Source organism: Pinus tabuliformis, chromosome 8 (genome assembly GCF_031772625.1).
Source record: "Pinus tabuliformis cultivar Carrire ecotype Pingquan chromosome 8, CPIR1, whole genome shotgun sequence".
NCBI classification, from domain to species: Eukaryota; Viridiplantae; Streptophyta; class Pinopsida; order Pinales; family Pinaceae; genus Pinus; species Pinus tabuliformis.
In genome coordinates, this window is record NC_142294.1 from 1,398,727,412 (window position 1) to 1,398,745,465 (window position 18,054).

General features: G+C 38.8%; 1 protein-coding gene across 1 annotated transcript in view; it reads left to right on the forward strand.

Moving 5' to 3' along the window:
- LOC149240783 (calmodulin-binding protein 60 D-like) overlaps positions 1–17,781 on the forward strand; it is a 69,368-nt gene extending 51,587 nt beyond the window's left edge. Inside the window, exons 4-8 of the mRNA XM_089373820.1 lie at positions 14,972–15,465; positions 15,783–15,943; positions 16,031–16,234; positions 16,342–16,579; positions 16,734–17,781. Coding sequence (XP_089229946.1) covers positions 14,972–15,465; positions 15,783–15,943; positions 16,031–16,234; positions 16,342–16,579; positions 16,734–17,356 — 1,720 coding nt within the window. The 3' untranslated portion in view covers positions 17,357–17,781. The remainder of the gene's footprint in view (positions 1–14,971; positions 15,466–15,782; positions 15,944–16,030; positions 16,235–16,341; positions 16,580–16,733) is intronic.
- The last annotated feature ends 273 nt before the right edge of the window (positions 17,782–18,054 follow it).

Sequence of the window (18,054 nt, forward strand, 5' to 3'; positions counted from 1 at the left end):
GAAATCTCAAAATTCTCTCATGGAATCCTTATCGAAGGGTTCACTAATCTAGAAAGGAAGCAAGTGTTTTGAACAATAACTCCAACTTATGAAATCCATGAGATGATGATGTGATGACTTAAAGCAGATTAAGGGATTGAAGATCTCTTCAATCAAGGAAGCTGCTGGAAGAAGCCTCGATGACCTGAAGGTAAAATAAGGTATGTATGCTTGTGTTTAATATTATAATGACATGTCATATGGTTGCAGGTAACATGGATCATTGCTTCTATCTTAAGAAGCATGATCAAGAGAAAGAAGATCTCCTCCTTTGAAAGGATGCAGGAAGGCATAAGTCACACTAGATGAAATCAACATAATATGTCCTCATTTGAAGTATGAGGTGGTTGACTACAATGAAGAAACTCTGATTAAAATCTACTAAGAATGGAATGTGTGAGGAAGGAAGAGATCCTGAGATATGCAACCCTGATGAAGGCGATCAACATCCAAAAGATCAAGAAGACTTGACTAGAACATCTCCTAGAAAGATATGAAGACTTTGATGGAAAAGATGAAGATCCTTGACAATGGATATCTTTGGGAGATGTGTCAACATGTGTGCAGGATGTTGATACCTACAGAAAGATGTCATGGTGAAGAGCCCTCTCGTAATGTATGATTTGATGTAATATGATGTTTTGATTTCTTGAATAATATTTGGATAATGCAGGGCTATTCGAACAAGCATTGTAAATACAAGTACAACTAATATTCATGTGATGGATGGAAGAAGCATGATGAGAAAGAAGTAGTCATACAACGAAGGTTCTAGATATGAAGAAGGCCACTTTCCATGAAGAAAGGAATGACATGACGAACTAAGGAGGAAAGTGATTGATGGCTGTTGCCCTACAAGGAAGAAGCTCAACTAACTTTCATGACATCAAGGAGAAAAGTTGATCAAGTAGTTGAAGGACGTACAAAGAAGAAGTTGCTGATGTATGGAAGAGTCCTTAGCTAAAAGGGAGCTCTGACTGGTCCCTGATCAAGAGGGAGCTTGGATTAGATCACCCCTGATTACAAAGGAGTGATAATTGTGTTTTTCTATTTCATGTGTCATGCACTAGACCAGAACTAACAACTGTAAGTCTAGGTGAAGGCCATGAATGTAAATGTAGACACATGATAGATACAACATTCTTGTCTTCACCTGGGAAGAAAGAATTGAGGATTGGGTAATCATCTAGCATCCAATGCTCTTTGAGGATGTGTAGGGCATCCAAGATAAGAGTGGGCAAGGGAGTGATATTCTTTAAGGGCTGGGAACCCAAGATAAGAATAGCCTAGAAGGTCATACTCAGTGAACACTTGGGTGGGTATGTAACTTGAGAGATAGTGATGAAGGTGTCTATAGTCATTGGTCTCGCCAACATTGTAGCTCATGGTGTCGTGAAGAGATGGAATTGTTAGTCAAGGCCTTGTACCGTGACAATGTTGGATGATATGATGCTATACAGATGGGTTGCCAATCTGATTCTTCTTATGAGAAATTCCTCAGATTGAGAATAACCAAGTACCATTATAAATACCTCCCTAGTTAAGAGGGAGTGTTGAAGAAAATGTAACTAGGTTTGGTATTTATACATGTAATTTTGATCTTTGTACTTGTAAAGAAAAGAAATATTCTTTTTGAGAATTATAAGAATGAATTCCTTGCTCATTCCATAGGTCTAGGAAAGTCAAACAACCGCCCAAGACCAGCGCAATACTCTTGAAGACAAGCAAGCAAAACGATGAAAAGAACAATCAAGTTGACCAACAAAATTGACATAAAGAATAGACAAGTTGGCTCAAATGAAGTGACACAACAATTCATTAATTCATGTCAGCTTGCATGCATGGACATACACCTATAAATAGGCAGCTGGAGTCACCGCAAAAGAATAGAGAAGTATCTCGCATCTCTTTGAAGAAACTCGAATGGGTATAGGTCTGGACTTCACATATTTTTAAGGAGCACTCTCTCGGATAAGCACAGTAGAGATACCATCTCGGACTCACCTAAAATCTCGCTAAGAAGTCTCAGTCTCCTCCTTGTTACAGGCCTCGGTTCCTTATTGATGTAGTATACTCCTCAGTGAAAAAGAGATGATATGAATTTTAGTGTCATAATAAGTGCAGTCACAAGTATACACCCTCGACAAGAAGGATCCCTATCAAACTCTGTCTCGACCTTCATATATCATAAGCACAGTCACGATTTTGATGATCATTGTCTCACTGTCTCGGAATATACATGGTAAAGAGGATCTCTGTGATCTCTATGTGATGTAGTAGCAATGATGCTCATAGTTATGACGAGTCTCTTAGTGGAAGCACAATAATGTTGCAACATTAATGAATGTCTTCACAATGCAGTGATGATGATGATCTCAACGATACAACGAAGGGGATTGGTGCCTTGGTCTTGGAGTGGCTTAGTCAGTCAAGGGTCATGGTTTTGATGTTCGTCAATTGGAATCTCTATAAGAAGAATTTTGTGTGGGTTTTCCTCTCCAAGAGGGAGAGGTTTTGGCCTTGGTAGAAAGCCAAAATTTTGTTTCCTTGTCTATTTGTTATGATAGCTATGTGATGAACTAAAGAAGTCACACTAATGTTAAGAAAAATGCTAATAAGCTAAATGTTAAATTCCTCACAAATAATTATCATGTTAAGAAGAATTTCATTAACTCCATGCCCTAGATTCTTCAACGAGAGAGTTACATAGTGCTACGTGAGACATCAATGAGACAAGTGCGAAGTGATTGAGGTGATGAAGGTAAGGTGACTTGTAATTCCTTTTAATAATAATATCATAATATCCTAAAGGGTAATAATATTAATAATATTGATTATTAAGTCGAGATTGAACTATTAAGATTGATTAATGATAAGTTAAGTGATTTTTCATCAACTATACTTGATTACCAATTGATGCAAGGTGATTTACTTTTTTTGGAAAGTCATACTTGAGATGCTAGACATGACTTTCTATTTTTAGAAAGTCACTCCAGAATTGTTAGAAATGAGTTTTTATTTAAGAAAATTCATCCTTAAGCTGCCATTTTTGAACATTGTTTTTAAAATGGATTGTGATTAATGATAGGTGTAATTTTCACAATGGGTAGAAGACAATCAGAAAAGATGAATGAAGAAGTTAAATTGGATTGTGATTAATGATAGGTGTAATTTTCACAATGGGCAGAGGACAATCAAAAAAGAAGAATGAAGAATATTTCTAGGGCAAGTAGAAGATTGAATCCTACAAACATGAGAATTCAGATTGTTAAGCTTAAGCAATAAGTTGAAACCATAAGAAGTATTCATCAAATACATGTTATGAGAGAGCCAATATTTGTCTTCATTGAATCAAAGTTGCAAGTACAAAGTCTGAAAGAATTTCAGAGAAGGATCAGCTACAACCCAAAAGCCATAAAAGACTAAGAGATACAATCCTATCTTATGAGCCTTGCTCAACACAATATACAGAGACAAGATTCTACAATGACAGTGCTAGAAACTTAATTTAGACATGATCTGGACTCTGAACACTGCTGTAAGAAAGAATTCCAAAAGAGAGGAGATGGTGAATTAAGGAAGAAGCATGTGAAATAAGAACCCGTGAAAATTACCTTGATTGGAGTGCTTTTTATATGCTAAATGTGATCCCTAATAAACAAAAAGCAAGCCCAGAAGCAGGCCCACAAACCCTCTTGCGACACTCTAAAATAGCTTAAATCTATGCTTTGTCTAAAACCTAGGAAAGGCCCGATACATGTCTCTAAGCATGGCTTGCTAAAGTTTCCAGAAATATCTCATCAGAAATGCCTCAAAAGTTACTTTTAGATAGATCAATAATAACACATCCAAGTGGGATGATGATGTCTCAATGAAGGCACCTCAATTAACTTGAAATGTGCCAGAAAATTCCACACATCACCAACAGATCCAAAAATGGGAAATATTGGCCTAATAAAGCTCATGGAAAGCCCTTCAAAAAGCGCTCAATCTATGCCATTAATAGTAGATCGCAAACAAGAGATAAAGTATTTTAGGATGGCTGTTTTATGCTTCTGAAGCAGAGATAAATAAGTAAGGCAAACACTTGAGATAGGTTTAGGTTCAAATCATCAAACTTATAGCAGAAGATCCCCAAGAAAAGCATATTGACTTGGCCCAAAAATATATCTAAAGGAAGGCATGTATAGTCTTCAGATACCTATATGAGCGCAAAATGATCCAAAAATGTCTAGGAAAAGTGCTTTATCTAAAGTCCAAAATAGCAGGAGATAAGTCCTCAAGAAAGGTGCTTTCTCCCTATGATAAATAACTATGTTCCACCAAGACTCCAGATGGGGAGTCATGGGTGCGGGGAGACACACAAGGGGGATGTGTGGGAGTACCCTCAATTTTTAGGGAAATTCAGTGGGGTCGTCCGGGTGTACACACACACACACACACTTGTGGGAGTACCCTCAAATTTCAGGGAAATTCAGCAGGGATGTCTGGGTATATATATTTTGAAACTCATATTCAATAATGAAAGCATAAATACATTCATCCATACATAATTGAATTAAAAAATGAAATACACTGATCCATACTCATCATTCATACTAATACATACATCTTTCATTCATACACCATAAGATTCAATAATGAAATACATTGATCCATATTCATCATTCTAGAATCTACATTGATTTAAAAATTAAATTCATCATTCATCATTCTAGATTCTACATTGATTTAAAAATTAAATTCATCATTCTAGATTCTAAATTGATTTAAAATTTAAATTCATCATTCATCATTCTAGAATCTAATTAGTACTAAGCAAAATAGGCTATAGTAGACACTGAAGTCTGAAGATTGGAATAGTGAATTGATATAACCTATGAAACGGATTCGTCCCCTGGGCCCTACGTGTCCCGAATCTGGCGAATTAGACACGATTTAGGCGGATTTGTGTCCGGAAATTGCATCACGTCGTGTTCGATTGGACACTTCAACTCCAAAATGTGTCTCGATTAGGACACTTCGAATTTGGAATGTGTCCCGATTTTCTGACACAAATCCGGAAATCAAGAATCCGCGTGGAGTTATAAAGGAGTATTTCCCCAATTTATTTGCACATTCACTTGTTTAGTTTGTTGTGGGTGTTTGGGAGCAAGGAGCAAAGGGTGTGGGAGCATTTTCAAGGAGATTCAAGCAACAGGTAAGTGCTTGACCCTGTCAAATTTGATGGTGGTGATACTATAGAGGGGTCATCCTCCACACCAACAGATGCAGAGATGACTTTGGATACAAAGGAGGAGGATGCATCAGAGGAGAGCAGTGGTGACCATGATGATGATGACAGTGACGCTGATTTTGATGATGACTATGAGGATTGATGACTCATGAGTTATGAGCTACCTACTGCCTTGAGGCTTGTAGTTGTAGTTGTTTTGTATTTGCTATTTCTATTTGTCATTGGCATTGCCCTACCTATGTAGACAGTGACACATTTTGATTTTGATGACTTAATGAGAAAACTACAATATCTTTATCCTACTATCTTGTCTTTCTCCTATTGGATCGTTGATGAATTGAATATGTATTATAAATTTATAATTTATCATTTATTATTTATGTCAAAATTGTATTTGTAATTTTGCATGCATAATGTTACTTTGTAAAACTTATAGTTAGATGAAGATCTATGTTTGAATCAATGAATTTGTATCATGAATGAGAATGTGTAAGAAATATCTAATTTTTAATATATATATATATATATATATATATATAAAATAATATATAATGCATCTGAACGTGTCATGTTCTGGGGGGTCAACGTGTCCGTATCTGACACTCGAATCCCCGTGTCAGGTGACTTAGGATATAACTCAAACTCAAAAATAGTAAAGAGTGACGAGTTAAAGAATCAGTCCAAGGCCATCAATATCTAGTGTCAAGACTCTAAAGTTAAAACTGAAAATTAAAAATGGATAATGAGCATTGAAGGAGAGTTTGCTTGGGAGGAGAGACAACAATTCACTGGTATGTCAAGTAGCGCGACCGGTTAAGCCGAGTAGATGTAAGCTTGTTAAGTCGAATGAGTGAGTTAGTTATTGCAAATTAGTTTAGGTTTTGTTTTTTTTTTCTGAATAAAGACTAATTCTATTAAGATAAGAAAAGTATAGTACAATCAAGCTTGCAAGCAAGCGAAGCAGAAAAGCAAGGGAGCCACCGGTGAAAGGCTAACCACCTCGCGCTAAGAGACATTCCATGAAAGGACTAAGTAGACAAAGGAGAACAAAAAGAAAGAACTCGGCTCAGAGAACTACCCCGAGGAGTCATTTCCAGCCACACGACATTTTTTGCCTTTTTTCTTGTTTACTTTGACCCACCCAGTGGAGTTTGGCTGAGCCATGACAATCTGAAGACTATTCTGCAATGGCGGCAGAATCTCCTTGTCAGAATCTGAGGAAGAAGACAAATGAGTACGTTTCTGAGAAAGCTGTGGGTCAGAGGATACTGCTGGAGCACCCGAGGGAGTGTCCATCGGAGTCACATCATTCTTCACATCTGCTACTGTAGCCTCATCATTCTGCAAAACATCTTCAGTTTCCTCCTCATCCGAGCTAGAGAAATCTAGATCGTACATTGAGCGGGGAGGCTCACAAGGATTCCAGCGCTTAGATTTGGGTTTGCGATTTAGATTCTTCTTTTTTTGGAGGAACTGAGAACATGTACTTTGGAGGTGCCCCGTTTGATGGCAATGGCGGCATCTGAAGGCTGTGTTCTCGTAATCCAAGGTCTGAGTCCAATGGAAATCTCCAATCTTGAGATTAATCTGATCCGGTAGTCCTTTACTGATGTCTATTTCTGCACAAAGTCTGCCGTAGGTGTAAAGACCATTTTCCTTTCTTGAGCTGTCTACAGCTAGGAACCGTCCCAAAGATTCTCCAATGGCTATGAAAACAGATGCATGCCATAGATGAGCTGGAAGATTCGGGAGCCTGACCCAAATGGGAAGCTTGGTGATGACTGCTGTAGAAGGGTCAAAATCTGGAAACCAGGGGGTGAGAAAGAGCCCAGCCGCACCCCAGAACCAAGGGCCTTCCATTAAGGCCTTCTGGTAATCTTCATTTGAGTCAAAAACCACAATGAAGAATCCTTTTGAACATAAGTAAATCTTGCTTTTTTTGGTCCAAGTGGAGTGGATCCATTGGTAAAGATCTGCTGTGCGAGGCCAAAGCCCATTAAATCTGCAGATGAGTGCCGATTCTTCGAAAATCTGTAAACGATTTTCAATCTCAGGATGAGTGAAATTGAGGGAGGGAATTTCCTCTGATTTATCTACCAAAAAAGGCTTTGGAGCCTCGTTTGGATGGGCTGTTTTCGAAGAAGACTGAGGTTGGGCAGCGTCTTTGCTAGCTGCATCTTTGTAAGAGAAAAAAGGGGCAGAGGAGGTCTGCCCAAAGGAACCACCTCTTAAACGAAAAGAAGCCTCGATGGAGGCGTCCTTATGAATGCTGTAAAAAGAGAGAGGTAGGGGATTCAATAATTGCTTACCCTTATATAACAATCTGATGAGGGAGGAGGGGATCCCCAGCTGGCATTCCAGTTTTTGCAGTAGATCCTGGACTAGATCTGTTACTCGAACCCAATGCATCCTTGTCTTTCCTAGTAGTTTGACTTGGATTTGAAATTCCTGAGATTCTTCCAACAGATCTGGCTGAATCAAAAGAGGAACCTCTGCAAGCAAGTCTGGCGAGAATGAGGAGCAGATTCGCTGCTTGCTTCCGGCCAGAAGTGCCTTGTCCATACAGTCCTTCTGCGCATGTCCTGTATTCATGGTAGTCCATGAGACCACATTTCTCTCAGTCTTTGCCCAAAACAACTCCAGTGCATCGTCCACTCTCTCATTCTTCACAAAACCAGAAAGCGATGCATTCCAATCAATAGCGTCTCGTTCAGGACTTTTCTCAAACACTTTGTCTGCAAACTCCATTTTCCCCCATTTAACATCGAGTCTCCATGTGAGCGTGTTCAAGATGCCTCGGCACATCTCGGACGTCACCAGATTCCCATCTTTCCTCGCACTGAACCGCAGAGCCACAGCAACGTGCTGACTGAACCCTGGCGCGCAGCTCGGATGGTCAGGCAGGTTTTCAGAAAGATTGATACAGGCAATCCTCATCATTGTCTTCCCGGCTCTCTTGCTGTCCGTAACCTGCAGAGACCTCCATTCGGATCCTTCCGGGGTTTTCACAGCAAAAATTTCTTCCAATCGCCTGGAAAGTTCGCGCTCGATCTCTGCCACGCGGAAACGGGCTTTATCGACGGCCTCGTAATCCGGACGCTCTCCCAGGGACTGCAGCACGGATCTTGTCTGAACGACGTCGGAAACCACGGCCTTCATTTTAGCCACGAGCTTCGGCTCCCGGAGCATAGGCATCTCTTTAAGCAGATCCTCGCCATGAGGTTCATTCGCTTCAAAATCCACTTTAATGGCGCTCGAAAACGAGGGTTTGGAGCTCAGCTTTAATGGCTGCCGCAGGGGCCTCCGAGATAGAACGTAAGAAAGAAACGGGTGAATCTTTGAGTCGACTTCCATGGTTAGAGTGCTACAGATATCCAGCGAGAGTTTCTGTGTCTCAGATATCAGAGGTTCGCCTAGTTTAGGTTTTGTTATTTGTTACGTATTTTTATTTTTAGTTTTAGTTTTAATTGTAATTTTTGAAATTTCAGTTTTTTTGTAATTTTTCTTAATTTTTAATTTTAATTTTTTAAATTTGAAGGGTTATTAGCTTATGTTGCACTGCATTTGGGGATGACAGGGATGAGTTTCCGGTACGGCTAGAGCGCACCCCCAAATTTTTCAAGGGATGGCAAGTTGGGGATGGAAATAATATATATATTTTAAAATAATAAATATTATTATTATTAATAATAATATTATTTTAAATTCACCATGTGCATACAGATAAATCATAAATAATAAATAAATCATTGCAATAAAATTATAAACATTGAGCTATCTAATAAATCCGAAATAAATATTAATAATTACAAAACCAAATACATAATCTCAAATCTAAAATTCAAGTTGAAGTTTTTAGTTGAATGTTGATGAGTCAAGAGCATGCTAATTTTGTCAAAATCAAACCTTGGCTCAAATTTCTAAATTCTAATATTGCCAATTTCAATACCTAAATTGATCCTCTGTTGTTAGGTTTTTACAAATAAAAGCTAAGTTTGACTGGTCAACCACACTAGATATTTTCCTAATCCTATGAAAGCAAAAAGGACCTTCTTACAATCATTGCTACTAATATGGCCAAGTTAAACAAATTCAACTTCCTTGGCATAGTTAGCAAAGTTGCAAAGTGTGTTAGAGCCTTAAACATAGTGTGGTTTCTTTACATCAGTCTGACATGTAAATCAATCTTGAATCCTGGTTTATTATTCTTGGACAAAGTAAGTGCAAAGAACAATTTTGGAAACATCAGTCTTAAGAGGAAATGTGCTGAAATGAGTCATTGCTGGCAACCTTTACTTCACACAAGAGGTTGTATTCACAAATAAACATCCATACAACCTTCACTGTTTGAGGGAAAAAATATGTGGCTGCTAGGACAGCACATAGCAAAGCAACAACCCAATAATTCCTTGCAAACAGTGCTAAACACAGTTCAACAATTTTCTTGTAGGATAGGAGTGGGTTTAGAAACTTGTTAAATGTGCCACATAAGAATAGTCTCAAAGACGGTCTACTTCACCTTTAGGACAGAACTAGAAGGTTTTCATCAACAATAACTGTGTCCCTGATTCATGCCACAGGAAGCAAAGGTTGAAGGACTTCTTAATTAATTATTTGTAAACGGATGTTTTTAAGCAACAATAATTATATGCTGAAGTCCAACACCAAGGGTTATTGCTTTAGACAGTTAAGTGATGAAGAGAGGAAAAAATAAATGCCAACACCGAACAAGTATGTTTAGCAGTTATCTTTGTAAGTTAGTATAAAAAACTATTTTTTCACACTAAAAGCGCATCCAAAACAACAGTAAAAGCCATCCAAACAGCAAAGTAAGCCCAGTCACAGTTGGGTCAGATATACTGTTTTTTCCTTGGGGATGGCGGAACAGTATCTGAAAAGTCCCCAAAATCTGCCTAGGATGGATTGGGAACGGCTTGGAAGTCCCCCAAAAATTGGGGACGTTCCCAACACTTGTAAAAGTCCCCGGTAGGTTGGAACATAGGGCACGTGGGATTTTTTGGTGGGGATGGGTCCCCATGCAACATATGTTATTAGACAAAATTGAGTGGGATGCGTTCCCACTCAAAAGGGTGATTCTGGGCTTGAGGCTCTTGATTAAATGCTAGTTCCGGACCCTCACATGATAGAATCCACTGGAAACATTGCAATTCTACTTTCTCCATATGAAATCCAATGAAGTCAAAACCACTTTCAAACATCCCGAGTCAATTAATGGAAGTAAAAGTTACTTTTACTTTAAGAATTTGACATTACCATTAATTACATAGCAAGTAGGGCCCTAGGCTTGAATATTTAGCTTTCCCACTCATAAATTATTGTTTTCAAGCAAAATTAAGGCAGGACACCCACAAGCACGCCCATAGGGACTGCTTTTGTGGAAATGTGTCCCCCACACTAGGGAAATGTTTCCCCCCTATGTCTCCCCGTGTCTCCCCAAAAGGGGGACATGGGGAAAAGTCTCCATAGGTGTCCCCTCATCCCATGTTCGTGGAAAGCGTGAGGTGTGTGAGGCTCTTGATTAAATGCTAGTTCCAGACGCTCACATGATAGAATCCATTGGAAACATTGCAATTCTACTTTCTCCATATGAAATCCAACGAGGTCAGAACCACTCTCAAACATCTGGAGTCAATTAATGGTAATGTTAAAAATTAAAGTAAAAATCACTTTTACTTTAAGAATTTGACATTACCATTAATTACATAGCAAGTAGAGCCTAGTCTTGAATATTAAGCTTCCACACTCATAACTTATTGTTTTCAAGCAAAATTAAGGGAGGACATCCACAAGCACGGCCACAGGCCCTGCTTTTGTGGAAACTTGTCCCCCACACAGGAAATGTTTTCCCCTATGTCTCCCCAAAAGGGAGATGTGGGGAAACCTTTCTGCAGGTGTCCCCTCATCACATGTTCATGGAAAACGTGAGGTGTGTGCACCACACCCTCAGGGACGTGTTTCCATGAAACACTGATAAATAACTCACCATACATCATAAAAAGACTCCAATTGCAGCGCCTATGTCTGTCTAGAAGGAATAAGGACTAGTCTCCAAGTAATCCATACTATCTCAGCCAGAACGTGCATCATGGAATATGCCCTAGCTGGTCTCAAATTGGCATATACACTAATCGCAATAGGCACAGTGAACTGTTTGGGCATGATCGAGCTGTTCTTGAACTCAGTTTGTTGGGCAGAAGAATCCGCAGAAAGGAGGAGCTAGGAACTGCTGTTTAAGGGCTGTTTGGATCACTGTTTGAAGGGACCAGAGCTACAGTCCACTGCTGGGCTAGGCCGCAGGCCATAGCCAGCAGTTGGAGGCCTTTTAGGAGCTGTGTTCAGAAGGTAAGCAGCCCTATAAGGCAGCATATGGTTGGAGGGACTGTATGAAAGGCTAGCTGCAGTCAATAGGTGGACTGTGGGGTGTGTTTAAGGCAATGTTTTTAAAACCGGAACCGGTGACCGGACCGGTCCACCTAATGAACCGGTTTACCGACCGGAACCGGTCTAACCGAGATTGGTTTGGTCTAAACGAACCGGTTTTAAAAAATACATTAAATATTTAATTTTTAATGAAACAAAACTATTTTTAAGATGTAAAACCATGATTCCAAGCCAATAGAGACAAAATATGCAAAGTTTGCTCATTTATATACCATGTAAAGGTGAATATATCAAAATGGCACTGAGTGCAATACATATCATCGACAAAATAGCAAAATACATAAGAAATTAGGCTCTAAATGGCCTATAAAGTCCAAAAACAATGCTGTAAGCTATGGGGCAATTGGCCTACTACAAGTCTACGGTGTACACATGATCAATCATCAAGTTCATCACCACTACTAGACACAGGATCATCATCAGGAGCTACATAGACATCATCTGGTTCAGAGGCTGAGCATGCCTCAGCCTGATCTGCAACCTCAGTATCAATGCCACCAATGACAATAGAAGTGGACCTAATGGAAGCACGAGTTTGTCGACCTGCATGACTAGTGCCTTCCATTGGTTCTTTGCCTTTCCTTGATGCCGCTACTGATCCTGGTTTTGATGCCACCACATAATCTGCTTCATCCCCTGCTAAAGCCATGTCAATATCAAAATCAGCCTCAAGCACAGGTTCTTCAGTCTCCTCCACCCATTCTGATGTTGGATCAATATCGTCCAACACAATGGGATCTAGATCAGGAGTTTTGCTCATCATTTGGAGCTCCGATTGCATTTATCGTTTACCCCCAAACCATGAAATCCTGAAAACCATTAAGTCTGCTAAATTTTGAGTGAAATCTAAAATTCTAGTTTCTCCATATGAAATCCAATGAGGTCGAAACCACTCTCAAACATCCTAAGTCATTTCATGGTAATGTTAAAAATTTAAGTAAAAGGATGAAAATGAAAATTAAAGGAAATGTCACTTTTACTTTAAGAATTTAACATTACCATTAATTTCCAACATTCTTAGGGTTGAAACACCCTTAGTTTCCCCCTAAAACACAGTAAAAAATATGCTTTTTTAACTTTACAGTGGGGGTGCCTAAAACCGGCCGGTTTAGGACAGAACCGGCCGGTTTTCACCGGTTAGGGCAAAAAAATGGCGAAATGGCCTTTCCAACCAGGTTTTTTGGCCGGTTTAGACCGGCGGCCTTGCTAACCGGCTGGTTAGACCGGTAACTGGTTTTTAAAAACGGTTTTGAAAACACTGGTTTAAGGCGCTGTGTGTGACACTCAGAGCTTGTGCCCTAACCAGTGACCAGGTCTGCCATGAAATGCACCAGTCCTTGCAGCATATGAAATGTGTGCCAGATTAGCAGCCTTGTCATGATTAGTGAAGCAGCGAAGGAAGGAGAGTCTTATTGAAGGAAAGCCTCAGTATTCTAGAATCTAGATAATTGGTTGAGCTGTTCTAGGCCTATCATCTACTGCATACCTTCAGTCCTTGGTATCAGAATTGCAACCTCATTATGTCATTGTCACAGAGAAGATCTTTGATCTCCTATTTGGCAAGTCAAGTATTGACTTCAAATCATTGTACTATATCTCTTTCTCTCTGCTGAACTATTGAAGAATATAAGAAGAATTGATCAAGGGTTTCCCCACATTGGGGTTTGTCCCTGGCTGGTGCCACTTCTTGTGTCCTTTTGTCTTAGCTTGTCTTCTACTGTTTATGTATATGTTCTATCTGCACTTTACTATCATGCTGGTGTGATTGCTAATCTGAATATTGACATTGGGCTAATATGAAAAATTGAAGTAAATTGCTCTAAGCATAAATTAACAGTTTTCGATGGTTGTTTCATTTTAGTTTATTAACATCACCAACATAATATTAAACATCTTAACTATACTAGGTTATAGACTGCACCTTTCTTCTCTTGGTGCAGTGAATAATTTATATGCCAGTTAGAGGGGTTTTATTCTTAGGTAGAACATAAATTTAATTATACATAGTTCGATTCATTATGGTTTTAACATCTGTATACCATTTTTGGTTATATTTCCATCCGTTTGATAGCAATTTTGATGAAAATGATGTTTTATTTTGAAATCCTGTACTGATATGGTTTGGATTGTTATTTCTTCATTGTCACATGAAACAAGCTGTTGAAATACAGAAAGCATGTCTCGGGTAACAAGTTTCGACTTAGGTATGCAAACGTTGGAGGACATGTTACAGCATTTAGAATTTTATATTGCCTTGAAAACACCATCTGTGCACTGGACAGTGGAAGTTGATCGTTTTTTCCATTTACCATCGACAGCATCATCAACAGTGAAAAGATACCCTTCACAGGCTAAACAATGCTCTGCTTGGATTTTATTCCTATGATGCATCAAATTTTCAGCAATACTTGCCATTCTTACAGTCCAATATTCCGATACCAATTATAAAGCCAAACCCTTAAAGGTTTGTAATAATAGTACCGTGAAAGCATGCACAATAAATTGTCCATTATTATTAACCAGTAAGCTTCCAATATTTAAAAGGAAACAATTCTTCTTTCAAGTCGTTGCAAGGTACAAACGAGAGATTCATCCATTCTAAATGTTTAAATAAAGCTGAATGGAATTGGATGAGCTGGGCATAAATGCATAGAAAGAATTGAATGGAAGACGAACATTGGTCTGGAATTTAATGGGGCAATTCTTTGGAATTTTCCTCATTCAGCTCATTCCAGGTTGGGGTTGAAATATCAGGCCTAGAAAGCAGAACATTAACCAGTCCTGTAGCTTGTTATCAATCTCAAGTATAGGTGCTAAAAAACTAATGATTCCAGGTCCACTGCTTTTCCATGTTATTAATGGATAGAAAATTAGAATACAGCATAAAATTGGTACATAAAATAATAAATACGTGTTTTATGTTTTATCATTTATCTCTGATTCTGTGGTTGCTAATGGTATTCTGTTTTCCATAAAGACTTCTGTAGGTGCTGAAGACCCTTATGATGCTGGACCTAGTGCTCTTCCACATCAAGGGTTGGAAAAGTCAAAAATAAAAATATTAAATTTGGGGCTTAAAATAATAGATACTTGATTTAGGTTATATCATCTAGTTCTGATTCCGTAGTTACTATTTGACTTCTGCTTTCCTTTTTATTGTAAAAGCAGTATATTCATGGTCATTGATATAGTCTTTTTTGGGTTGGAATTGAACATAACTGCTATAAAATACAGGTCTTCTCCAAAACGTATAGAAGGACGAGATGGGAGAAACTTGCGACTACATTTCAGAACAAGATTATCACTTCCACTCTTCACAGGTGGGAAGGTTGAAGGAGAACAGGGTGCTGCTATTCTTGTTGTGCTCCTGGATGCAGACACAGGGGTGGTTGTTACGTCAGGACCTGAGGCATCTGCAAAATTAGATATTACGGTATTGGAAGGAGACTTCAACAATGAAGATGACGAGGATTGGACACAGGAAGACTTTGAAAGTCACGAAGTGCGTGAACGTGAGGGGAAGAGGCCTCTATTGACAGGAGAGTTGCAAGTTACATTGAAGGAAGGTGTTGGTACAGTTGGGGAGTTAATGTTTACAGACAATTCAAGCTGGATAAGGAGCAGGAAGTTTAGGCTTGGAGTAAAGGTTACATCAGGTTACTGTGAAGGCATGCGTATTCGTGAGGCTAAGACAGAAGCCTTCACCGTGAAAGATCATAGAGGGGAACGTGAGTTCAGTATCTTGGCTCTGATATCAGACTGATATCAAATTTATATTTCTGAGCCAATCTAGTGGATCATGAAGAGTAGTATTTGCTTCATATTACTTCGAATTTATTTTGCTTCAAAGATTATAATTTTCTGAAGCAGCCAGATAGCAAAAATAAATTTGTTTTTTTCCTTACATTATGAAGAGGGGCATTTGCTTGATATTACTCTGAATTGTTGTTGCTTGCAAAGATATAATTTTCTGAAACAGTTAGATTGCAAAAGTATGATTGTTTTTGTCCATGGAATAATCTGGGATCGTTTTTATGCTTTTCAGTGTACAAGAAACATTATCCACCAGCATTACATGATGACGTTTGGAGATTAGATAAAATTGGCAAAGATGGAGCGTTTCACAAGAAACTTAATAAAGCTGGGGTTTTTACGGTTCAGGATTTTCTGAGGCTTGTGGTTCGAGACCCTCAAAAATTACGAAGTGTAAGCACTATTGTTTATCATGTTTGTGGTGAGGGCCATTTGAACTTTGCTCTTAGCTCAACCTACATTCTCTTAATTTGAATGTAGATCCTTGGAAGTGGTATGTCGAACAAGATGTGGGAGAGTACAGTAGAGCACGCGAAAACTTGTGTCCTCAGTGGGAAGCTCTATGTTTACTACACTGACGAGACACGGAATGTTGGTGTTATCTTCAATAATGTTTATGAACTTGCGGGCTTTATTGCGGAAGGGCAATATATGCCCGCTGAATCGCTTTCTGACAATGACAAGGTATCTTTTTTTAACAGCATGGAGATAGTAATTTTGCTGTGGACATTAACAACATTAAATTAAATGTGGCAATGGATTTATGTTATCTTGAAACACTGTTGCCACAGGTGTTCGTTGATTCACTGGTAAAGAAGGCATATGATAATTGGATGTCTGTTATTGAATATGATGGTAAGGCATTAGTTAGTGCAAGGTCAAATAAGAAGGGAAATAGTTCTCGTCCAGAAGCTTCAATCTCCACCATGCCATATTCTACTGCTTATAGCCAGCAAGCTCCCTTAACTTCTGAACCAGTTGCCATGCATCTTGAACAAGCACCAGGAAATTCTGGGTTAGCTGTAGGTGGTAAGTCAGTTGCTTTCACAATATGTATTATGAGATTCTTTTTATTTCATTTTGATATTTAATATCTAGAATGGATTCTATTCAGAAATCCAAAGCATCGGTGGCTTCATTTTACAATTGTACAACCTTGCTAATTGGCCTTGAAAATTTGCAGGTAGTTCTTCAAGTTCAGTTTACGGTGAGAGATCAGTCAACAGATTTGCAGGACAACCTCAGCAATTGATGACTAACAATCAATTATCTTATAGCAATCTGCCTTACAATAATGCATCAAACCAGGTATTAGTGGGATCATCACACCAGAGTGCAGTTCCTGGAACAGATTCCATTGTTGGTCTTGCGCTGGGGCCTCCGCAGTCAACGGTAACAACACTTATTCCTTATCAGGCTCCGGGGACGGCAATGCAGTCGGGAACTACCAATGGAGTGGAAGATTGGTCACGTCCCAGAGATACCAGGGTTCAGGTGGATGACTTCTTCTCTGTGGAAGATATACGTTCAAGGAGTATGGAAATGCTTGAAAATGAAGACATGCAACAATTACTACGCATGTTCAGCATGAATGGAGGAGGTGTCGGTATTGCAGAGGATGGTTTTTCCTATCCTCCTCCTTTTACTCCTGCTCAAACTTATCCTAGTTATAGCGAAGAAAAAACTCGTAGCTCTGGAAAAGCTATCGTTGGATGGCTGAAGCTCAAAGCAGCTTTACGCTGGGGTATTTTTATCAGGAAGATTGCAGCAGAGAAAAAAAGGGCACGAATTGAGGAATTGGACTAGCAATTTATATATTAGAAATCCATCTCTGGGGTAAGAACATAATTGAAGTGTTTGACCAATGTTAGTGATAGATTTAGCCAGATCTACTGACGGTGTATGGGTGTATCCTAAACCTCAGCACAACCATCGTTTTGATGAATGACAGTTGTACAAAATCCTTGTTTTTTCATGGAGCGTGCGAGTTCCATTTAGCCGCACAGCCCACGACTGACGGCAAAAGAATAGGTTCAGTAAAAAAATTGCCTTTGATTTTTTCTGGTGTATACTTTTATCAGGGCAAACCACATTTTCTTAAAATTTTAATCCTCAGCATGATGCAGAGATTCAGATGTGCAGTATAATTGACAGCATATGATGTCATGTAAAATAAATTCGATCTATCTGACACGTTTGCTTCTAGCAGAAGCTTAATTTTTCTGTTCCAAGACTTGTGTTTAATCTCAAAATTCATTTCAAAAAAATTATATCAGCAATTTTGGCTCAATTCTAAGTTAAACTTGAAGTCATAGTTCACTAATTCATTATTATGGGCACCAAACTTCATTATTATGGGCACCTTTCCTGTTTGTTTTACACAAATAAATAAACGATGTACTATGAAAACAGTAGAAATTATGAAGCAGATTAGTGAGGATGGTTCACTAATTTATTATTATAGGCACCTTTCTTTGTTTTACACAAATAAATGATGTATTATG